The following is a 23,126-nucleotide window of genomic DNA, read 5'->3' as shown; positions in this document are numbered from 1 at the left end:
AGACCGGTGTCTCAGAACGCGCAATCTTAGGAAAGTAATAAGCACTGCCCCATGTGGAGGTCGGGGAATCAAACTCACCCGCGACTTCTGAACGCGAGATGACGAAAGTGCCGAGTCCAGGGGGTGAACGGGAGCACGGAATACGGAGCACGGAGTACTTCGAGAAGGAATGGAATTGAAATGTGATAAATGATATGAGGTCCAAGAGGTCCTTTTTTTGTGTCAAAAGAATTAAAAAAAAGAGGGAAGAAAAAAAGATGGCAAATTGAAGGCTGTCCTCATTTCGGGAGAGTGGGCTTGTCTCTGTTTGTGATCCATTTTAATCCATTTTGGCCCATTTGGAGCCATTTCGGCGCAATTGGGGGAAATTGGGGCATTTTGATTGGTTCTCGGCATAAGTTTAACGTTCTTGGCCTTTTCTTATCATTCTTTTTTTTTTGTTCAGGGGGCACATATTGTTGTTATTGGGGTTTTTATATATTATACTATTATACTACGGAGTACTCCGTACTTCCAATCTTAACTTGATCCCCTAAATCCACTTCATTGGACCCTATAAATGATACATATCCCATGCAAAATATCCAGTGTTTGAAACTGCAGATCAAAATTTCAATCATATATACCCCAACGCCAATAAAAAAACAAAACAAAAAAAAACGGGTATGACCAACGCCAAATACTAAGACATTCATATCAGCCCGAAAATAGGCAGAACTTTAGAACCCCAAGACAACCCCAAGACAAATCCCAAAGATGTCTAGGACACCACCCGAGGCAAAATATTCACATCAAAATACTCCGAATCAGGCGCCATCCGACCAACCACACACCGCATACTCGACAAAACCGCTAACGGCGCCTTGTCGACCGACCAATGTTCTTCCGCTAGATGTGCCATAAAGGTATCCAAGGTACCATAAACCTGCGTCGATCCCTGTGCCATCGCACAGCAAAAGACACAACAAAATGCCCCGCGGGGAGTATTAGGAGAAAAACGCAGCGCCGAATCTCGCTTACAGCGCACGTGAGATTTCGCTAAGAATTCGAATCGATAGCGGACGCCACTAGCTTGGTGTGTCCGAACTGTTTGGTCGAATTGCGGTTTGCGGCTCGTACTCCTGGGGGACATAGGTGCCTCGAATGCGCACTTCCCGCACCGCAGCCATGACTGTTGCGTGAAATACCCCGTTCCTGGCTCGGTATATACTTTGAATGCCTTGAATCCAGTGTGCACTTTCCACGCGCCTTTGCAGAAGCCCAGGTAGTTGTTCTCTTCGCTGGGTGGCCAGAGGGGCCGGGTTGCTTGGGTTAGTTGGGCTGGTCGGTCGGTGCTGCTTCGAGTGGATGGGTCTGACCGGATCGAGTCTGCTGAGCCGATTGAGGGTGCGGAGAGGGAATATTTGCGGGGTTCGGGGGGTGTGGTGATGAGCGAGAGGTGGTTTACTTCTTTATGGGCCGGGTTATGGCTGATGACGGAGTCGGAGTCGGAGTCCCCCCACACGTTCCCTGAATCGACATCGTGAAGTATCAAGTTTGATTGCTCCTTGAGTTTGTGCGGCGGCGTGGCTGGTCGAACATCAAATCCCGGGATCGGCTCCGAGGTCGACGGCGACACTTGGGTGTACACTCTAGTTTGTCGGACATATCCGGGCTCGGGCGCTGACGTTGGAAATGGCGGTGTACTCCCACGACCTGGACGGGAATGGAACAAGTCGCCCACACTACTAACAACTGACCCAAATCCCGATGACCGTCGTCTACTCGGTCTTATATGCGTAGGCTCGTCCCTCGATGGCCCTTGTGTGTCCGTGGGGGAGGCGCTCATGGCATCCGATAGAAACCGGCCTGTTTGGTAACTGCCTGATGAGACAGGATATCTGGTAGTATGATACCCCGTCTCCGAGCTGTGGAATGGCAAGTATCTATCCGGATGATTGGGGAACTGTCCACGACCGAAGGCATCCACCCTCACATAGTTTGGATCGATGGACATCGAGATCGTCGGCGGAACAGGCGGCGGGATCGAGAGACGCTGGTACAGTTCTCGCAAGATGACGAGAGTACGGACGCGGCCTCGGTCGGACTCTATCTGCAACGCCCTCAGATCAAGAGTTGTCCCCTGTTCCTGCGCCTCGCGGAGGTGCCACAGCAACGCCCCCTGCAGCGTGATGATGATATCTTTCATCTGCTCACGAGCGATCGCGTCGCCTGTCTCGTATGGCCTGCCAAGCTCTCGATGGTGCTGATCATACTGAGATCGAATCTCGGTATGGCCAAGTGCGAGCGACCGTTCTAGTTCCTTGGTGAACTGGCGCTCGTGGTACTTCTTCCTAATGGAACTAAACAACTGTGCTCCATCACCGTAGGCGGATACGACTATTTTCCGATTCCGGCTTGTTAGATTCGTCTATCGAGGATAGGAGAGAAGATCATCTTACTGGCTGCCACACAAGCTACGACCGCGATTACCTCCACCCCCGACATAGTGAGAGAGGTGCGACCTGGGGATATATGGGACTGAGGGGTCGAATACGAGCTCTGCGGTCTGTCTTCGGATCAAAGGATGCAGTAGTACCGAGATCGACGTCTGATATCGATATACAACAAAAAGCTTGGAGGAGATAAGAAAGGGAAGAAATGCCCAGCAAAGGGACACAGTTAGCAAAAGAAAAATCAGGGAAGCGTCATTGGCCCCAAAGTTCTGACGCAGACATGGGCTTAATTGGAATTGACAGCCCTGGAAGTACTCCTGATAGCAAAAGCACAGTCCAGGGCCATTGAACCAATAGGAAGGATAATTCTCCGTATAAGCGAGATGAGGGGGTTTAGAGGCTGATAGTGCCCAGTATAGTAATCACCCGGGTGAGGATAATTATCTTGTTGCCTGTTAGTATGAGATGTCAAAATGATATAAAAGATATACATACAGAGTACCTGTTTAAGAAGCATAATACATACATATATGTACTTTGTACTCCGTAGTGTCCTCCATACGGAGTAAATCAGTGGACATCTACGAAGATCGGATCCACCGTCTCCACAACCGACTCTATACGATACTGATTGCATGTGGCGTGTAATCCTTGTCTAACATGGAACTTTTACACACAAAAGTCCACTTGTTGAATAAACAAAAAGTACCTTCATTCATGCACAATCACCTACAAAAACAAGGCACAAAGGCCGCCTAACCAAAGCCCTAACTACACTATTCTAATCCGTACATCCCTAGATAATGAAACAAATAATCAACCAGTACAAAACCAACGCTGGCCCAAATGCAAATAGACTAAAAAGCAAAGAATCAAAGCCCCCATCCGAGCCAAATGATCAACAACAGCGCCCCTTATTGCGCGACACATGCATAATCCTCTCCTCCTCAGTAGCATCAACATTGACAGCAGCCGCCCCCAACCCCATCCAACTCCTCCTCTTATCGCCATGGCCAAGCCGGAAACTCCCCGTACCCTCCACAACCCCAGGACAGAAAGGCCCGGAAGCCCCATTCGCCATGGACACTCCACCAATTGACAAAGCCAGCTCCGTATCCCGCCGATTGCGCTGTTCAACCAGCTTACGCGTGATAACGCGGAAAACCTCGTCGATTCCCTCGCCATCCCGCGCGCTGATCTCATGGCAGCAATCCCACCCAATCTCCTGCCCCCAGAATGCCGAACTGCGCTTCGAGTCCGGACTCTGCAGGGCATTTGAAGAGAACCCTGCGGCGCTGGCGCTAGCGTTCGATGTGCTACCGCCACTTGTACCTCCGAACACAGATGTTCCAAAACCGAGCCCGCCCATGCCTGCTGTTGCGGTTGGGGGTGGGGTGGAGGCTTGGGTTGGGTAGAGTTGTTCGGCGACGTAGGCGATTGTGCGCTCGAAAGGGACTTGGCGGCGGTTGGGGTTGTCGGCGACAATGTCGGATTTTGTCCCTACAACATGGATGATGAGGGATTCCGTACCGTCGTCGCTGGGTGTGATGTTTTTGCGGAGTTCAGATAGCCAACCGGCCATTTCTTGGAAGCTGTTGTTGTTGGTAATCTGTGCAGCCAAGTTAGGTTAGTTAGTATTAGTGTTTATGTAGGTTTTAGTATGATGTAGGTGCTTATATAGGCAACAAATGTAAAAGCAAAGGAGAAGAAGGGGAGAAAAAAGAACATTTCGCATGGAAGTGTGGGGATGCACTGACATCATAGCACAGAAGCACCGCTTGGGCTCCTCTGTAATAAAGTCTCGACATGCTGCGAAACCTTTCCTGTCCGGCTGTGTCCCATATCTGCAATCTGACTATGGTATCGGAGGTGGAATCAAGGACGCGCTTCGTCACGAACGACGCGCCGATGGTTGAAGCCGCTGCGGGGTTGAAGGTGTTTGTACAGTATCTCTCCACGAGCGCAGTCTTGCCAACCCCTGGTTATAATTAGGGTTAGTATAGTATTTAGTTGAGTTTTCAACGAGTATATAGATCGAAAACTGGCCACTCCACAACATACCTTGCGCTCCGAGCACAACAATCTTAGCTTCAAGGCTTGAACTCATGTTTCCCCGAGGTTGAGGAAGCGGGGGTCAAGATTTTGTATTCGCATGATATATTCACCGAAGTCAAAATTCTTTGACAACCGACGCGATATAAACAAAGCGATCAGATCAAAGGGATATTTGAAGGGAAAATGAAAGAAAAGAAAAGCTGGGGATTTGCGGGCGGTATCAGCCGATGCCTTCTTTCTTGTTCACGGGGTCACCTGCACGTGTCTTGGTATCTAAGGAATAAAAAGAAGAGAATAGAATGGGTGAATGGGTGAATGGGTTTACATATAAACCTACATAATTAGTTTTGTTTTACATGGAGTGATGATCTGAGATTGAAGGCACATGTACAGGACAGAGGGCTGCGTCACGGACTATAACAGTCCTACTAATTAATATTTTACCAATGCTTATTGGCTTGTTTCCTCTTCGGGTTAATATAGTGTTGAAGCTAGGACTATGAATGGTCCCTTGCTCGGGGAATCTATCAGCCTCATGCAAGGCAGCACCCGCATGAGTCACTATTAAACTCAACCCTCGAGAGGCAGGTTTGACCTTGTCACATGCAGAGAAGAGATATATGATTTATATGATTTGTAATTCGGGAAAAAGTGAGTAGAATATGTGTTCGATCTCTAGACTGGTATCATACAAAGCGCATATACATGAAGCCGATAATTCCTCCAACCGAACCATTTTCGAAGGTCATCCTCGAATAACAAAAGCACTGCACTTTCGATTCTGGAGTAGGGTGCATACAGGATCATTCACCGGCATCAGGGCCAGGAGATAATCCTCCATGCAAGAAACAATGGGTATATAATGTCAAAAAGAAATAAGAGAGAAAAAAGCGAATCTAGCATTCAACCCCGTCCATCAGACAGAGGGAACAGCACAGCCATAACGTTGAGAAATGGCAGCGCACAGCGCTGTCACGCCAGCAACTTGAAAAACGACCGTTTAGCAGGACTCATAGAAACACTGAGTCTCAAGATTGAGCCTTGGTGTTCTCGTTCTCTTCGTGAAGGCCCTTGCCATCGCTGGAGGTGCTACGAGGGGAAATCTTCTCAGCGGCAGTCTCGATATCGCCCTGGCGGCGGCTAGACTCGAAGCCATACTCAGCAGCCTTGGCCTCAATCTCCTCGTCGGTAAGCTTGGGCAGCTCGTAGGCAGCCTTGACATAGCTGATATTCTCAAGGTAACCCTTGGCGAAAATGAGATCGATCTCCTCCAGACTACGACCAGCGGTCTCGGGGTAGAAGAGGATCATGGGGGGAATGAACATGAAGTTCATCACAGCGAAGAACAGGTAGGTACCCCAAGAGATACCATCAATCATAACCGGAGTGATCATAACGACAGTGAAGTTGAACAGCCAGTTGGAGCAGGTCGAGACAGCATTAGCCTTAGCACGAGTACGGAGAGGCGAGATCTCGGCGGGGTACAACCAGGGGAGAGGGAGGATGGAGGCTCCGAAGAAGGACATGTAGAGGAACAGACCAAAGACGGCACCCTTAGAAGGTCCGGTCTGGTCGGGGATCAAACAAGCAAAGACGATAATCATAGAGACCATTTGGCCTGTCATACCACCGATAAAAAGCTTGCGGCGACCAATCTTCTCAATGAAGAACCAGGAGAAGGTGGCGAAAATGGCGTAGACAATCATGTTGATACCACCGATAAGCATGGACATAAAGTTATCCTGACCAAGAGACTTCTTCAAGAGGACAGGGAGGTAGTAGATCACAGCATTGCAACCAGACAGCTGCTGCGCGATTTGAGACGAGGAACCGATAAGCATGCGACGCAGGTGTTGCGTCTTGCCACCAGTGAGGAGATCAGAGTAACCAGCACCCTCAGCAACGCCAGCAGCCTCGATGGACTCGATGACAAGCTGCTTCTGGAGCTGGGTCTCATGAGAGTCGGTTTCGTAACCACCAAGAGCAGCAAGCACATACTCACCCTCTTCCACGTTGCCCTTGGAGATGAGATAGCGAGGCGAGTCGGGCAAATAGAACATTCCAACGACAATGATAAGACCGAAGACGAGCTGGAAGCCAATGGGGAAACGCCAGGTGAGGTCATCGGGGCCGTAAGAGGCACCGAAGTCGATCCAGTAGGCGATCATTGTACCAATGGCGATGATACCACCTTCGATACAGATAAGAAGACCACGATTGGAGGAACGCGAGCACTCGGCCTGGTATGTAGGGATAGTCGAAGTGTTCATTCCATTACCGATACCAGTGAGGATACGGCCGACGAAGAACTGGGCGGTAGCTCCATGGCCCTTGATGGCACATATTTGAATAATAACACCAATTATCATGACCCAAGCACCGTGGATAATCATGAGACGACGACCAAGCTTATCACCAGCGAACAAGGCGTACATGGCGCCAGCCAGACAACCCAATTCGTAGACGGCAGTCACCAAGGCCTGCATGGTGGAATTTTCATGAGTGATAGGCATGAACCTCCCGAAGGCATCTGAATCAATAATGCCGGACATGACACCCTCTGCGGATTGTTAGCAACGTTGGATTTGTATAATAAATGAATTTATACTTACGATCGTAACCAAAAAGCAGGAAACCCATAGTAGCTATAGTTGATACCGTCAGCCCAAGGGGCTTGCCGGACATGCCAGCATATGTAGGCGCCATGATGAAGAATAGAAGAAAATAACGATATAACCAATCTATACAAGTCCTAAAGGATGAAGGACTAGTCCCAGTGTCAACACGTGGGTATGAGTGGAAATGACTGGAGGTATAACGACACGCGGAGAAAAGAAGAACCCCAGGGGAAGGAAATAGGGAGATATTTGAATGTCTTGCTTCTCCAACGGCTCCAGCGAAGATTGACGAAAGTGGTAAGGAGGTTCATCGTGGGGCATATAATACTTCCCCCCGTGTCTTCTCTGTACGAGTTGAGCCCGAGACTGTAGAAAATGATATAAAATGCAAAAAATAAAAGCCACTGCCTTAATAGTTGTAGCTCAACGAATCAAATTGTTATAGAGCGGAGCCTATTAGCCGGATGCGTCAATAAAGGCGTGTTAAGCACTTTTTTTTTTTCGAAAGTTCCACTTTGTAGTTTGCGTCCCTAATGACATCAGATATAAAATCCTTCTATTTTACATATTATATCCTTATTTTCTTCAATAATTCTCATTGGTGTTTCTAAAATGTGGTGGAGATGCCCTGGTGCTTCGTGGTACTTGGATCCGCACCAACTGACCAAACATAAAGAATCATATATGAATGGGTCTTGAAATACACTGTGCCTTGTACGTTCACCTTTCTTAGGAAAATAAACGAGATTGCCCCCGAGCGGTAAGGGGAATGAGCCTTACAAATGATAGGCTTAAAACCGTGAAGGGTTGCCGATATCAAATAATAATCAGAATTGTGCATTCACACGGTAAGATGATAAGTGTCTAACTAGGGCCCCATACAAAACTAGATCGTGTACTCTCGATGCAACTTCGAGTCCAAGCGCCAAGCCACTCCCGTCCCTCTCGGCGCTGGTTGCAAAAAGGGACTCGGGAAGCCGTCTCCATCCCGAGGAATCTCGGCCAGAAATGTCGGCCGTGAAGGGACTAGCGCTAAAATGATTAAATAGTGGCTTACTCGATATAGAATGTGCACTTCCCCTTACTTAAGATTTAATATTAGATTGTTTTTTTCGCTCTTTGGGAATCCCTATCTAGGCTGCAGGTAACAGAGTTGCCCATGTTTACAATATAAGGCTGCATATGTTGTACAATATTGTACAATCCTGTACTTGGATTCGAACACTATGGAATAACTATATCTACGTACATATTTAGTAACTAGCTAGAATTAATGCAAAGCCAAGAGCCAAGGCGGCCAGGACCCGAGAGGCTTTCCCGAGAAGCTTTTTTTTGCTTGACCGTTGCTTCTTTTCCTAAGTAAAATATGACACATGAATTGTATCAAACCCTAGAAAAAAGTTCAATTTTCTTCTTTTCAAATGACCCACATCATGTCTCGAAGAGATAGAAAGTGGAAAAGTGTCACCTAGTATCCGCAATGATGTCGTTGAGCCACTCGCTGTATTCAAAATTATCTCCAACTGCAACTAAGTGGACACGGGCGAAAGAGAAAGGATAAATGAAATAAAATGAATCTATAGGACATGGTTTACGATTCATTCTTTGTTCCATGCGTTCGTACATCTGATTGGAAGAACCTCTGCCGTTGAAGCGTACTGTGTAGTTCTCTTCATGGCCCGTATGTCCACGTCCACAATTCAACTATTGATGGGTCTCCTTTGGCTAATAATAATCCATTTTGGAGAACCGCCTTCCTGATCTCGTAGGTTAATTGCTTATCTTACGGTCTATCGAGACCCTAACAGACCTCACCCGATAAAAGATTGATTGGACGACAGAAAAGCCGAGCCTCAGACGATGTCACAGTGCATACAACATATACACTTCAACGAACCACATTGCAAAGATGTATCCCGCTGATTAAGGATTTGAGACTTCATCTCAGAGCCTTTTGATAGGCTATCGGCGCAGCCGACATGTAGATGAATCCGCCGTTAGAATTGATCTTTATTATTGCCACATATTTTGTTTGACAGGTGATCCAAACAATACCCATTTACGAGTCCTAAAATACCGTTTGTTAAACAACTAAGCATTGGTGGCGACTGCTTTGCGCCCCGTTCGATCTACACTTCTATGAACGGATGGAAGGATTCTGTGCCACATTCACATAGTACAAATTGTGGACAGGGCACTTGGCTGAACCCCTTCCCTGTACAACGTCAGCAGCAGCCACGAAGCGACAAGGAGAGATGTGTGCCGCCACAGTAGCGGAAGATGGAGAAATGGCGGAGGTGTAGGAGAGGTGGAGAATATTCGGAGGCGCCGGCAACGCGAGGGAGGCGCATAGTTTGTAGGACGAATGACTGAACGTGCCCTATGGTAGTATCTGAATCGATGCCGATAACAAAGTGGCTTGTGTGTCTCACAAGCGTTGCTAAATTAACTGGCCTTTGCAGTCTCTTTGAACTTCAAGCTGAAAACCAGCTTTTGAAGAGGTTTTGTAGGCGATCGACAGTGGCGCTTGTCAGGCTAAACCGAGGTAGGATCGTTCTTCGTGATCTCCACTACTTTATAGTGCAACTGATGCTGTTCAATGTTCAGCTTTCACCAGCCAGTAGGTTGAAAATTTTTGATAGAACCCTTGGAAACTGCACTTCAACACAATGGTGTTGTGATATGGCGTACTTTGTATAGATGACGTTTATCATGTGACACAATCACATGTCTCTGCCTCAGGCCTTTCGCTATTCCTTCCTCAAAAGGATATCCCCGACATTCCAACGAAGGAATGTAGGAATATCAACAGCAATTATTCCATTGGCTGTGTTTACTTGTGTTCTAGACGTTTCTGAATGCAGCATGTCGCACAAAAATAGCATTGGGAAGAAGGGTCATCCGCCTAGGTGGAACATCCGGGCATATGTATAATGCGTCCGTTACTACTGGCTGAATACAACCTTACAATATAATGTGGCCCAGACCGTTCCCACGGCGATCCCAACCCAACCTCTTTAGATTGGAGTTTTGGACTTTATCTTAGAGATTCCCGTGGAAAACATCGAATTAATAATATACGGACTTTAGTTAGCTTTGACATCTCATCCGAGTCGGCCGAGAAGCTCCCCGCAACTTTCTCCCCCGGACTCCTTTATCCCGAGGTTCCACTGGATCTTTTTCCCTTTAATTGCTTCCCTTCTTCTCCGTACTCCTTCTGCAAATTATACTCCCATATTCTTTTCAAAATGAGCGAAGGCAAGCTCACCGGCGCAAAGGTCGCCGAGCACAACTCCAAAGACTCGTGCTGGGTCATCGTACACGGCAAGGCCTACGATGTAACCGAATTCCTCCCGGGTATGTATCTCTTTACTACTGCTGTTCTGCTCGAATGCTCACTGACATTCCTCAGAACACCCTGGTGGTCAAAAAATCATCCTCAAGTATGCAGGCAAAGATGCGACCGAAGAGTTTGAACCAATCCACCCACCCGACACCCTAGACAAGTTCCTGGACCAGTCAAAACACTTGGGACCAGTAGACATGGCGACCGTTGAGCAGGAAGAAAAGGAGTTCGACCCAGAGGAGGCCGATCGCCAAGAGCGCATTTCCCGCATGCCCTCCCTCGAAGCATGCTACAACCTGATGGACTTTGAGGCGGTGGCCCGCCAAGTCATGAAGAAGACCGCGTGGGCATACTACTCCAGCGGAGCAGATGATGAAATCGTAAGCTGCCGTGATATCGACATCGATACCCTAGACATCAAATTACCCCAATGCTAACCTAATACCAGACAATGCGCGAGAACCACGCAGCCTTCCACAAAATTTGGTTCCGGCCGCGAATTCTGGTCGATGTCGAGCACATTGACATGAGCACAACGATGCTGGGCACAAAATGCTCAATCCCATTCTATGTGACTGCCACAGCGCTCGGCAAGCTAGGTCACCCAGAAGGCGAGGTGGTGCTCACAAAAGCCTCCCACCAACACAACGTAGTACAAATGATTCCCACGCTAGCCTCATGCTCCTTTGACGAAATCCTGGACGCCAAACAAGGCGACCAAGTGCAATGGCTCCAGCTATACGTCAACAAAGACCGTGAAATCACGCGCAAGATCGTTGAGCACGCCGAAAAGCGCGGCTGCAAGGGTCTCTTCATCACCGTCGATGCGCCCCAGCTCGGTCGCCGCGAGAAAGACATGCGCTCCAAGTTCTCCGATCCCGGCTCGAACGTCCAGTCCGGCGGCGATAACATCGACCGCTCGCAGGGTGCTGCCCGCGCTATCTCCTCCTTCATCGACCCCGCTCTGTCATGGAAGGACATCCCCTGGTTCAAGTCCATCACAAACATGCCAATCGTGCTGAAGGGTGTCCAGTGCGTTGAGGACGTCTTGCGCGCTGTCGAAGCTGGCTGCGACGGTGTCGTGCTATCCAACCACGGTGGACGGCAGCTCGAGACCGCGCGGTCCGGTATCGAGGTGTTGGCTGAGGTGATGCCTGCGCTCCGTGAGCGCGGCTGGGAGAAGCGCATTGAGGTCTTCGTTGACGGTGGTGTGCGTCGCGCAACTGATATCATCAAGGCGCTTTGCCTGGGTGCCACTGGTATCGGTATTGGCCGGCCGTTCCTGTACGCAATGTCTGCTTATGGACTTGATGGTGTGGACCGGGCTATGCAGCTGCTGAAGGATGAGATGGAGATGAATATGCGATTGATTGGAGCTACAAGTGTTGCGGAGCTCAATCCTAGTCTGATTGATACCCGTGGTTTGTTGGGCGGTCACTCTGGAGTTGTGCCGTCTGATACCCTTGGACTTCGTGCCTATGATCCCTTGGAGGCGCCGAGATTCAACGAGAAGCCGAAGCTGTAAATTTCTTTGCTACCTAAGCGGTTCGTGTTTATTCGTGTTGTGCTTGCTGGGCTTGTCCGCGTCGGTCTGCAGGATGGTATCTTCTGGACATGTAACCATTGAGTTCATATATATATCTCTATACCCATGCAATGTGTACAAATTATTCATCTTGAAGAAAAACGTATCTCTTTTGTTCGGTTGTAGACTTTTAATGCTTGAAGCCAGGGCTACGGAGATATATTTCGAGAACCAGGTGGACACTGTGACCCAGGACGAACGAGTACCATGCGTACTTTTTAATCGAATAAGAGAACGTTTGAATCAATGAGCTAGGATAGGTTCAGCACTACCTGAGAAATAGAGACATCACGTATTTCTGTCTACACCTGTTTTCGAGCTGATTTGATTTCTTTTGTTTCAATTAACTGTTATAACTCCGCGTTAAGTTAATATTGCTTCCAGGATTAGAACCACCAACACATATAAATTATACATATTATAACTTTTCAAACGTGATATACAAGACGGACCTTGAAACCCTCCTTGGATTTGCCCAGGCTGGGATCAAACCAAATATGTGAATACCTAGAAAAAGGGACGCCATTTTTGGCGTAGTTAAACCGCTCAGCTTCTATTTACAGTTGCAGCTCACCAAACGCAAACCACCAAAACATGTATGGTATTATAAACAAGAAGCAGAAAGCGCACGCTATGCGTATCAGTGGAAAATCATAGGTTAAAAACCCTCGGTGGATTACCCAACCGGCCACTATCGCGATACATGCAAGCAGCATTAACCATCCACCCACCATTAAGGTTCTCTCCTCCCCAGACACGAGCCCAAACGACACCTAGGATCCCGTATCCCACGACCCGCGCGGCATCCACCCAGGCAGATAGATCGAACAAATCACGCAAGAAGCCAGCCAGCGAAGCAAGGCGGGTAAAACGCGCACGCGACCGGCGCGAGGCACACAATCTTTCCCAGGCGCGCTGTGCCTCATCCCAGAATATGGGTTCCTGGCCTGCGGATTCATGGATATGGCCGAAGACGTGGAGGATAGGACGGATGCGCCATGATTCCGCTAGCAAGTTGGGACAGCCTATGGAATATATGGGGGACAGATCGAGATGGGCCTGGGGTGGAGTGTGGGTGACGAGGATGTCTGTTTCTGGCGGGACGGTGCCAGACCAGGCGTCGTGGTGTGGGGGGTATGTGAAGGCGTGCTCGGGGCCGAAGGGGACGATAGCTGGGACTTGGGGCGCGCCGTAGATTGTGAGAGAGCGAGAGCGAGAGCTGGTTAGTGGGGTTGCGGGTGAGGGTGTGGAAGTGTCGGTGAACGAGAGCGTTACGGCCGAGTGTTGGAGGTAGTGGATGTCGCCCCAGTCAATGCGAGATGCGCCGTTCAGCTCGTGAAGAGAGTGTATGGATGCTGTTGAGGAGGAGACTGCTGCGAAGGAATCCCCTGTAGAAGCTGGGTCTATGCGGTCCTCATCCAGGCGTGACCGCACGTCGAAATAGCTGTCATGGTTCCCTCCGATGGCGATTTTGTGTGGGTGGGGGAGGCTTCGCAGCCAGTCAACAGCAGTTTGGATATCGCGCGCGGAGCCGTCATTACAGAGGTCGCCGGCGTGGATGAGAAGGTCTCCGTCAGGCACATCTGGCCATTCGAGGGTGTGTGTATCGGAGATGCAGACTACTCGGATTGGTTGAGTGTCTGGTGGAGGGAGTCGGGGAGGTCCACGCAGACGGAGTAGAATCTGGTGCACTGGATAGAGTAAGGCCACCAGGGGAGAGGCGATGAAGTAGTCGGGGATAGGGCGGCGGTTGAAGGGGCTTGCCATGATGGTCGAGAAGCCAGAGAGGCTGGAGGCTTAAGAGTTCAAGAGGTGAATCCACCGAATAAAGTCAGTTATCCCAAGCGGGGATTGTGACATCAGGACTACAGTCGATCTTTCTTTTAGTGTCTTTTTTTCTTTTTCCGATTTGATTGAAATTTGATAGAATAGGTGATAGAATATAGGTCTAGGATAAAGGTATAGTGCATAAGGCAGATGTAGCATTCAAGGTACTAAAAGACCAAAAACAGCTTGAGAGCGTCAAAAGAGTCAACAGAATCAACCATCACTCCAAAACACCATACATTATGTACCTATGTATCATCTTGCCTAGCATCTCACCTGGCATCTCACATGACTGTACTGCGTACATCTTACTTGCTGTGTTTCTATTAATAACGTGAAGTACCTGCGACATTCATCATGAAACTTCTTTTTTCTTTTTCACCTATATATATTCGTTATAGGCTATTTATTGTCTACCTCAATGCGTCGATATTTGCCACCACGACGCTGAGGCTGCTTGCGGAAGACCATCCCATCTCACGATTCCTCTTTTCTCCGAGTTGATATATCTCTTCATTTTTTATAAAACTTGAGTTTGTGATCGGGTCGTTCTGGCCCATATCCTCTTTGGCAGTTTCGTGCCTTACCCGCTATTTCTTGTCTGTGACTTCATTTCTCCCCTCCCAAATTAATTCTCATCAACAGTTTATTCGAAAATCTTCATCTTACTATATTCTCCGATTACCGTGGTCTTTTACTGTGCAGGTGGTAGAGGCGCCCCCTCCAACATCCACCGCCTCTAAGTTCCGCTTGAGCCAACCAAAAGCCAAGTGTGCCCCGCCTCTCAGCTTGACCTCCCAAATCTCCACACCATGGAGGGAGTCGATCTTACCAAGGCGATGCTCAACAAGGGCAAACAGATGGCAAACGTCGCTGCTTCAGCTGCCAATGGCAACGGCGGCAAGAAGAGGAGAAAGGGTACCGACTTGAAGCCCATCGTCACTAATGAAGCGAACCCTGCGCCCGGTACAGAATCGTATGTTTTGAAAGGGTTTCTGATCACCATAGTTACTAACTCATTTCTACAGAACCGGCGCTGCTCAGTCAAACCCCAAAGCCCCCGCATCACGATCATCATCCTCATCGTCTGGCGAAGAAGTCGAGGCCACCGCGGAAGAGGAAGACTCCGAAGATTACTGCAAAGGTGGATACCACCCCGTCGCTGTCGGCGAGGCATACAACAATGGCCGCTATATTGTCGTGCGCAAGCTTGGATGGGGCCATTTCTCTACGGTCTGGCTCTCGCGGGATACCACTACCAATAAGCACGTCGCGCTGAAGGTGGTTCGATCCGCTGCACACTACACCGAGACCGCGATCGACGAAATCAAGCTCCTCAACAAGATAGTTCAAGCGAAACCCTCTCATCCTGGTCGGAAGCATGTGGTCAGTCTGCTGGACTCGTTTGAGCACAAGGGACCGAACGGTATCCATGTTTGTATGGTTTTCGAAGTTCTGGGTGAGAACCTGTTGGGCTTGATCAAACGTTGGAACCACCGCGGTATTCCCATGCCGCTAGTCAAGCAGATTGCGAAGCAAGTACTACTTGGCTTAGATTATCTCCATCGCGAGTGTGGGATCATTCACACGGATCTGAAGCCGGAGAATGTGCTAATCGAGATTGGAGACGTGGAGCAGATTGTCAAGGCGCATGTCAACGAAGAAGCCAATAAAGAGGCGAAAGAGAAGGAGGATAACCGGAATGGGCGGAGACGGCGACGCACACTGATCACAGGGAGCCAGCCGCTCCCTAGTCCGCTCAACACCAGCTTCAGTAGCTTTGACTTCAAACATAGCTCTTCCAACTCACACAGCAGTCTCAGCCAGATGGTCAATGAACCTACAGGTTAGTCCCCTTGGGTGCACTTACAGCAGAACCGTGCGCGAACCGAAACTGACCTAGCATCTACGACAGAAATGCCCTCTATGAGAGAACTGCTTGGGGTGAAGGAAGAAGATGTGAAGCAGAACCAGCGGGAGAAAACCGCGTAAGTTATTATATCTCATATTCATTGATCTGATAATAACTTGATCTAACAACATTCGTACATACAGTGATCTTCTGGAGCGAGAGGTGTCTGGCATTTCTCTCGATAAAGGCTCTTCGAGCAAATCACCAGAAGAAGAACTTAATGTCAACATTATTTCCGTCAAAATTGCAGACTTGGGCAATGCTTGTTGGGTCGGTCACCACTTCACTAACGACATTCAAACTCGTCAATACCGCTCACCCGAAGTCATCCTGGGTTCCAAGTGGGGTGCGAGTACTGATGTGTGGAGTATGGCGTGTATGGTGAGTGATATGATCATCAAAGCCAAAGCCGAGTAACATACTAACTGTCTAGGTCTTCGAACTCATCACCGGAGACTACCTCTTCGACCCCCAATCAGGGACCAAATATGGCAAGGACGATGACCACATTGCCCAAATCATTGAATTGCTCGGTCCCTTCCCCAAGTCCCTCTGCATGTCCGGCAAATGGTCCCAAGAAATCTTCAATCGTAAGGGTGAACTGCGCAATATCCACCGACTCCGTCATTGGGCCCTACCCGACGTCCTGCGAGAAAAGTATCACTACTCCATGGAGGAGAGCATGCGTATCAGCGAACTCCTTCTGCCCATGCTTGACCTCTCACCGGAGAAGCGGGCAAACGCTGGCGGCATGGCAGCTCATGAGTGGATAAAGGAAACACCAGGTATGGAAGGGGTCGATCTGGGCATTATACCTGGAACCCGCGGGGAGGGCATTGATGGCTGGGCTACAGAGGTCAAAAAGCGATGAAGATGGCCATCGTGACCCCTCCCTTTTTGTTCTCTTTCCTTAGCCTAGACGGGGCTATCCCCCGGGTTTTTATTGCGGACATGCCCTTATGGCGATGATGTGAGTTAACGATCTTTTTTCTCTTTCCATTTACGGAATGATGCTGGTTGGTTTATGTCTTTATTTCTTCTTTCTTGAAACCTTTCTTTCGTCCTATGCTGGTAGTTGGTTGGATGGGGTGTTTTTCGACATGATCGTATGCTTTATGCCCGCCTTTTGCCCCCTACACGTCTGTCTACCTTTTGTGTCTGGTGCCTTTCCATCTCATATCTTTTCGATAGACTCGTCTTTCTATTCTTCATTGATCATATTTGTGATGGGACCGCTTTTTTAGTCTCCTGTGTCATCCCTTCCCACTCATATGTGAAGTCCTCTCCGTCCTCTAGATTCCCTGCACCAGACAGACAAGCCATGACTATTTGCTATGTATGGATTCAATCTCCGTATCATTCTTTGAATCATCATTAACGCTCGAATGCAATGCAAGGACATTGGAAGCCGATCTATGAGTTTGTAAACGTCTCTACGACGATATATGGGAGTGTTCAACTCCATTCTTCATGGCTGCTGACCCGTTCCCTCGCTTGGCAGCTCGCTTGGAAACCATCCATACCGAGAAAAATCAATATACATCTCGCCCATACTGTCTGTAGTAACTTCCACACCTTCTTGTGCGAGGACTTCGGCCTGACGCTCCGCACTTCCGGGTCCACTACTATAGTTGTTAGTCGTGAACGCTTGTAAACGTTCGTTTCGAGCTTGGATCATATGTATTGACATGATACAAGAGTCTGGAATATATAGAGAGTAGCCTGGAACAAACGCACCGGTGCGAAATCATTCCTTTGGAATTAATCACCCGCTGCCACGGCACGGTGTCCGAATTGAAATGCGAGCCAGACTCGGGCGACGCAAGTACTTTGAGACAGATCCCGACCTGGCGGGGACGCTGAGCTATAACGAAAGGAAAATGGTTAGTATATCTACAACAGCCATATAATTGCATCCATACGTTCACCAAGGAGGCGTGCGATATGACCATAGGAAGTGACTTTGCCCCGAGGGACCTCTTGGATGGCTCCGTAGACTGCGTTGGCCCACCACTCTGCTTCTTCGGAGCGCGGCATTGCGTAGACCTTCAAATTATTTCCGTAACAAAATTTGAAGGTTCCCTCTATGTTGCCGAGTCCATAATCAATTCCATGGATAACGTTCACGCATTGTAAACACAAAGCGCTAGGCGGCATTACAGTTCGGGAAAACATTCATCCGGATTAATCAATCTGAGCTCAACCTGCACCTCTACATTTTCACATTCCACACATACAGCTACCGAAAACATGCCTGGCTCACTCGCCGATTACCTGGCAAAGAACTATTTGACCGCCGACCCAGTCACCGAGCGGCCAAAGAAGAAGCGCAAGAAGACCAAAGCCATCGATACTTCAGGCCCCGGCCTCATAATTGCCGACGATGATCCACCAGACATTCGCTCCTCATTAGGAAATACGAGAGAAGACGATGAAGATAGACCTTATTTCGACACATCCATGAAAACCGCAGAGTTCCGCCGCGCAAAGAAATCAAGCTGGAAGACGATTGGAGGACCCACGCCTGGCCAAGGTGGAAGTGAACAAGAAGCTGCCGACGCAATTCTAGCCGATGCGGCAGCCGAACGCGCTGCCCAGCAAGATCCAGACGACGAAGATGCGCTTATGATAGAGAATGAAGATGATGGTGCGGGACGCATGGAGTCGGGAGCACGAGGGGGTCTCCAAACCGCCGCCCAAACTGCCGCGATGGTGAAAGCCCAAGAAAAGCGGCGCATAGCCGAAGAAGCACAATACCGCGACCCCACAGCAGTGAACGAAAAGAGCCAAGAAACAATCTACCGAGACGCATCCGGCCGAATCATCAATGTGGCTATGAAACGCGCCGAAGCCCGGCGCGCAGAAGAAGAAAAACGCGAAAAGGAAGAGCAGGCGCGTGAGGCGTTGATGGGAGATGTGCAACGACAGCAGCGCGAGGAGCGGCGACGGGACCTACAAGATATCAAGGCCATGCCGCTTGCGCGAACGATCGAGGATGAAGAAATGAATGAAGATATGAGGGCCCGTGATCGGTGGAATGATCCCGCTGCCGAGTTCCTTACTGCCCGTCGTGATGCGGGAGCCAGTATTACAGGGCGACCGCTGTATCGTGGTGCCTTCCAGCCTAATCGGTATGGGATCCGCCCAGGGCATCGCTGGGATGGAGTGGATCGGGGTAATGGGTTTGAGAAGGACTGGTTTGCATCGCGGAACAAGAAGACCCGGTTTGAGGCTTTGGAATACCAGTGGCAGATGGATGAGTAGATGGCTTCTCTTGTTGTCTGTCTTATAGCTTTCCATCTTGTTTAATACCCATAGTGGGTGCTGGTCGCCCAATGCATTAAATGATCTGACTTGCTTATCTGATCTGAGTCTAGCTATATTCTAGTAATGTCTACGTTGTTTATATATATGTAGACCTAAGGGCCAACTCCACGGACCGATATCAAGATTTCGACTAGGCCTGCTCTAGCACGATGTTTGCATAAAATCTACTTCCTTGAGCTATAAGTTACACCACATGATGAGGAAAATCACATACGAAATATTTGTGAAAAAGCCAGGAAGGGTCCTTCTCGGAGATAAAGAAAGTTGATGCCAAGGTTGCTACGGAAGTCTGGATGTTTACCCCAAACAAAAAAACTTCCCGCCTTTAACCCTCACCATCTACCAGCTACAGAGCTATATTGTGCTCGACATAAAGATGGACAAGCGAACGGGAGAAAGTCCAATGGACTTTGAATGGCAAACTCGAGCCCCCGGCGATGTGACTTCGCCCTTCTACCAGCTTGGGGCGCAGCATGACAAGAAACGTTTGTATCCCAGTCGGAACGAGGACACTTGCAATCCCAAGCCCTCTAACACTCGCATAGGAACATACAGCACATTCGAATCCCCCCAGAAGCAAGCGCTACCCTCCCTCCGTGAACCAAACTCTCAACCCTTCCTCTTCTCGCAACCCCGACAGCAACCCGCACCACTATCGCCGAAGGCCAAATTTGGCCAACCTGCTTTCCAGACGCCACGGAAATTCGACGTGGATTTCTCATCAGGCGCCGAGAATATGTCATCCCCGGAATTCGCAGACAACGAAGATACCCCCGAGCAGCAATACAAGTCAGGGAAGGCGTCACTATTCAACTTTCATGGCAGGAATCCTCAGAGCCCAGGGCGAGGGGAAATCCCTCGGCTGACTCACCACTCCAACGCAGCTTTGCACCGGATACAAAAGAAGCGACGGAGAGACAAGGAACTTGGCCGACAACTACGGGTCGACAGCGATGACGAGAGCGACCAAGACCGGCCCAGCAACAGGGAAGAGAAATCGATGAAAGTCGCAAAGCAAGGGAAGGGACAGAAGTCCGAACAGGGTCGCTCGCGAGTGTCATCCTGGTCTGAGTTCTTCAGCATGCTGGAGGCACACCCAAATGTTCCCGCCATCCTATCATGGTGGGCCCAACTGGTGGTCAACCTGTCGCTATTCTCTCTGGCTGTCTATGTTGTCTTCGGATTTGTGTCAGCCATTCGCGGCGAGTTCGAACAGGCTGCGCAGGAAATGTCCGATACTATCTTGGCCGACATGGCAGTCTGCACGAAAAACTACATTGACAATGACTGCGGCCGATCGACTCGCGCGCCCGCCCTGGAGACTATATGCGAGAACTGGGAACGATGCATGAATCGTGACCCGGCAAAGGTTGGCCGCGCCAAGGTCTCCGCGCATACAATGGCCATTATCATCAACAGTTTCATCGACCCCATTAGCTGGAAGGCGATTGTGAGTTTCCCTACTCACTCGATCTTGGATTTTTACTGACTTTGTATACTAGCTGTTCTTCCTCGCAACCATATCTACCGTCACTGTTGTTAGCAACTGGTCATTCCGCTCATTCAGACACCGTCTCCAACAACAGAACTACGCGCAACACCCACCCCAACCCCAGTCCATGCACCCCCATCTGCAGCATAACCCATCCTTTGGGTACTATGGGCAGCAAGACCCTCGGCAAACCCAAGGCGCCTACAATGAGAAACAAGATCAACCCCTGATGCTCGAGAACACACGGGCGATGGACTTTGTCACTGAGCGCTCTCGTGAGCGCGAGCAGCACCTCCGGACACCGAGCCCAACTAAACGCAGGTTTGCCTAAACTACTGTTTTCATTTTTAAACCTGGGTCTGGGTCGGCGTACTTGTTTCAAAATTGATGGGTTGGCAGCATACCCAGCGGGGATGGGATCATATTCGGGATTGGGATTTTGAATTGGTCTGGTACTGGTGTTTTATCTCATACCATCATCATGGTGTTTTCTTTTCTTGTATTTGTTTCGAGTTGATTTAGTTCCGAGTGGCTATATTGGTTTCTCCGCTGTCTCTACCTTTGGTACTAGGTGCATACTTATTTTTACCTAGGCTAACATCTATCTCTTATTCTTATTATTCTTATTAAATTTCCATCTATCCATTTCTATTTCTATCTTAAGGTATACAAGGAAGTATTACATGTGTCGGAACCCACGTGAATTTGATGCAGGTTCGCCGTTGCCGAGTCGGCCAATGTTCGCCGGTGGCCGAACGTCTCGGCCATCGGTTGTCTGAAGTATAAGGTGGAGTTCTTCAAATACTCCATGTGCAATGTTCATTTGCTGCCATGAATCATTCCGGCCCAATCCCGAGACCCGATTCCGATTTGTATGTCCTCGGCGAATTTATCTCTATCTCAACTGCATATCAAACGACATGCATGCATCTAATGTCTTCATAATGGCCGAGATCATGAAAATTTTGCAGATACAAATTTGCTAGTTTATCCACTATGAAATAGTTAAAAGAAGCTGTATATCCATAAAAGAGCAGCTATTATATAGATAGTCTCAACAACAAATTCTCTTTCTCATCTTGTACCTATTACCCTACTGTATAGCATAAAACAATGCATCACGAAATACCAAACGACCCAGTCGTCTGCCCAGAGGGAGGGCTCGTTGGCAACCTCGTTGTGGCAGGCGGCTTCAGCGCTATCATGGGCGGACTTGGTCTAATGAACAGCATTGGGATCTACCAAGCCTGGATCTCAACACACCAGCTCTCAGATATCAGCGAGGGGCAAATTGGCTGGATCTTCGGAATATACAACTTCCTTGTATTCTTCTGCGGGATCCAGATCGGACCCATTTTCGATATCAAAGGGCCGAGGCTGCTCATGTGGATTGGCTCAAGTCTGCTTGTATTGACCTTCATCCTCATGGGATTTTGCACGGAGTACTGGCATTTCCTCATTGTGATTGGCATCCTGGGAGGAACGGGTACATCTTTCATATTCATTGTACCCGTCGCGAGCATTGGGCATTTCTTTGTCAAGCGCCGAGGCGCAGCAACTGGTCTCGCATTAGGCGGGGGTAGTATCGGCGGCGTTATCTTCCCCTTGGTATTGCTGTACCTCGCACCACAGATTGGATTTGCCTGGGCTAGTCGTGTTGTGGGTTTGATCACGCTGATTCTTTTGATCCCCGGCTGTTTTCTAATCCGAGCGAACTTTCCTCCCAATGCCCGATCAGCTCCGTCGCTCAAGGCATTCCTTCCCGATCTCACCATTCTAAAAGACCCAATCCTCGCTCTGACGACACTAGGGGTTTTCTTCATTGAATGGGGCTTCTTCGTTCCACTCGAGTATGTTGCCTCGTATGCAATTGCGAGTGGGATTGACACCAATATTTCGTATTTGATGGTCGTCTTTTTGAACGCGGGTTCTTTTCCCGGTCGTTGGTTGCCGGGCATTGTCGCTGATCGCATCGGTCGGTTCAACACATTGATTTTGACAAACATTCTTTGTTTGATTTCGGTCCTGGGTATTTGGATGCCCGCAGATGGGAATATTGTTGCTACGGTGATATTCTCTATTGTATTTGGATTCGCTAGTGGAAGTAATATCAGCCTTGTGCCAGTCTGCGTGGGAGAGCTGTGTCCTGTCGAAAATTATGGGAGATATTATACCACTGTGTACACTATTGTTAGTTTTGGGTAAGTGTTTCTGTGTTTATATTGAGAGTTATATTGTCCGAATATGCAGCTAACATAAATTTTCCTCAGGGCATTGACCGGTGTCCCGATTGCTGGAGAGATCATCAATGTCTGCGATGGGGAGTACTGGGGACTGATTGCATTTGCTGGATGTTCGTATGCAGCCGGATTGAGCTGCTTTGTTGCTGTCAAACTGATGCAAAATAAAAGAGGCAAATCGCTGGCGAAGGTTGAGGCGCCGGGTGTTTAGCTCTGACATGCCCATGACGAAATCCAGAAGCAGCAGCCCTGAATTATATAGGCGAAAAATATTCTGTGGATAGAAAAA

At 48.9% G+C, this 23,126-nt stretch overlaps 10 protein-coding genes across 10 annotated transcripts; 5 read left to right on the top strand and 5 right to left on the bottom strand.

Moving 5' to 3' along the window:
- Positions 1-760: 760 nt before the first annotated feature.
- Positions 761-2,487, bottom strand: N7479_007859 (uncharacterized protein; the record flags this gene model as incomplete). Its single annotated transcript, XM_057255553.1, has 2 exons — positions 761-2,379; positions 2,442-2,487. The coding sequence occupies 2 exons, from the start codon at positions 2,485-2,487 to the stop codon at positions 761-763; spliced, it is 1,665 nt and encodes a 554-aa protein (XP_057109415.1).
- An 846-nt stretch (positions 2,488-3,333) lies between these two features.
- Positions 3,334-4,542, bottom strand: N7479_007858 (Rab family GTPase; the record flags this gene model as incomplete). Its single annotated transcript, XM_057255552.1, has 3 exons — positions 3,334-4,044; positions 4,193-4,413; positions 4,497-4,542. The coding sequence occupies 3 exons, from the start codon at positions 4,540-4,542 to the stop codon at positions 3,334-3,336; spliced, it is 978 nt and encodes a 325-aa protein (XP_057109414.1).
- Positions 4,543-5,518: 976 nt separating this feature from the next.
- Positions 5,519-7,196, bottom strand: N7479_007857 (putative MFS monosaccharide transporter; the record flags this gene model as incomplete). The annotated part of the gene is made up of 2 exons (XM_057255551.1): positions 5,519-7,050; positions 7,103-7,196. 2 exons carry the CDS (start codon positions 7,194-7,196, stop codon positions 5,519-5,521), a joined length of 1,626 nt encoding a protein of 541 aa, XP_057109413.1.
- A 3,160-nt stretch (positions 7,197-10,356) lies between these two features.
- Positions 10,357-11,979, top strand: N7479_007856 (L-lactate dehydrogenase (cytochrome); the record flags this gene model as incomplete). Its single annotated transcript, XM_057255550.1, has 3 exons — positions 10,357-10,465; positions 10,521-10,834; positions 10,903-11,979. 3 exons carry the CDS (start codon positions 10,357-10,359, stop codon positions 11,977-11,979), a joined length of 1,500 nt encoding a protein of 499 aa, XP_057109412.1.
- A 711-nt stretch (positions 11,980-12,690) lies between these two features.
- N7479_007855 (metallophosphatase domain-containing protein) lies at positions 12,691-13,806 on the bottom strand (the record flags this gene model as incomplete). Its single annotated transcript, XM_057255549.1, has 1 exon — positions 12,691-13,806. One exon carries the CDS (start codon positions 13,804-13,806, stop codon positions 12,691-12,693), a length of 1,116 nt encoding a protein of 371 aa, XP_057109411.1.
- Positions 13,807-14,678: 872 nt separating this feature from the next.
- N7479_007854 (serine/threonine-protein kinase) lies at positions 14,679-16,649 on the top strand (the record flags this gene model as incomplete). The annotated part of the gene is made up of 5 exons (XM_057255548.1): positions 14,679-14,842; positions 14,895-15,712; positions 15,782-15,854; positions 15,922-16,159; positions 16,212-16,649. 5 exons carry the CDS (start codon positions 14,679-14,681, stop codon positions 16,647-16,649), a joined length of 1,731 nt encoding a protein of 576 aa, XP_057109410.1.
- Positions 16,650-17,246: 597 nt separating this feature from the next.
- Positions 17,247-17,815, bottom strand: N7479_007853 (MGMT family protein; the record flags this gene model as incomplete). Its single annotated transcript, XM_057255547.1, has 3 exons — positions 17,247-17,403; positions 17,516-17,642; positions 17,701-17,815. The coding sequence occupies 3 exons, from the start codon at positions 17,813-17,815 to the stop codon at positions 17,247-17,249; spliced, it is 399 nt and encodes a 132-aa protein (XP_057109409.1).
- Positions 17,816-18,028: 213 nt separating this feature from the next.
- cwc26 (putative cell cycle control protein (Cwf26)) lies at positions 18,029-19,042 on the top strand (the record flags this gene model as incomplete). Its single annotated transcript, XM_057255546.1, has 1 exon — positions 18,029-19,042. The coding sequence occupies one exon, from the start codon at positions 18,029-18,031 to the stop codon at positions 19,040-19,042; it is 1,014 nt and encodes a 337-aa protein (XP_057109408.1).
- Positions 19,043-19,481: 439 nt separating this feature from the next.
- N7479_007851 (putative nuclear envelope protein Brr6) lies at positions 19,482-20,928 on the top strand (the record flags this gene model as incomplete). Its single annotated transcript, XM_057255545.1, has 2 exons — positions 19,482-20,555; positions 20,608-20,928. 2 exons carry the CDS (start codon positions 19,482-19,484, stop codon positions 20,926-20,928), a joined length of 1,395 nt encoding a protein of 464 aa, XP_057109407.1.
- A 782-nt stretch (positions 20,929-21,710) lies between these two features.
- Positions 21,711-23,048, top strand: N7479_007850 (uncharacterized protein; the record flags this gene model as incomplete). The annotated part of the gene is made up of 2 exons (XM_057255544.1): positions 21,711-22,798; positions 22,868-23,048. 2 exons carry the CDS (start codon positions 21,711-21,713, stop codon positions 23,046-23,048), a joined length of 1,269 nt encoding a protein of 422 aa, XP_057109406.1.
- Between the last annotated feature and the right edge of the window lie 78 nt (positions 23,049-23,126).

The sequence above is a fragment of the Penicillium vulpinum genome, assembly GCF_028829585.1.
Source record: "Penicillium vulpinum strain IBT 29486 chromosome Unknown utg000003l_segment0_segment0, whole genome shotgun sequence".
In the NCBI taxonomy this organism is placed as follows: Eukaryota; Fungi; Ascomycota; class Eurotiomycetes; order Eurotiales; family Aspergillaceae; genus Penicillium; species Penicillium vulpinum.
This window is presented reverse-complemented; position numbering and strand designations above follow the sequence as displayed.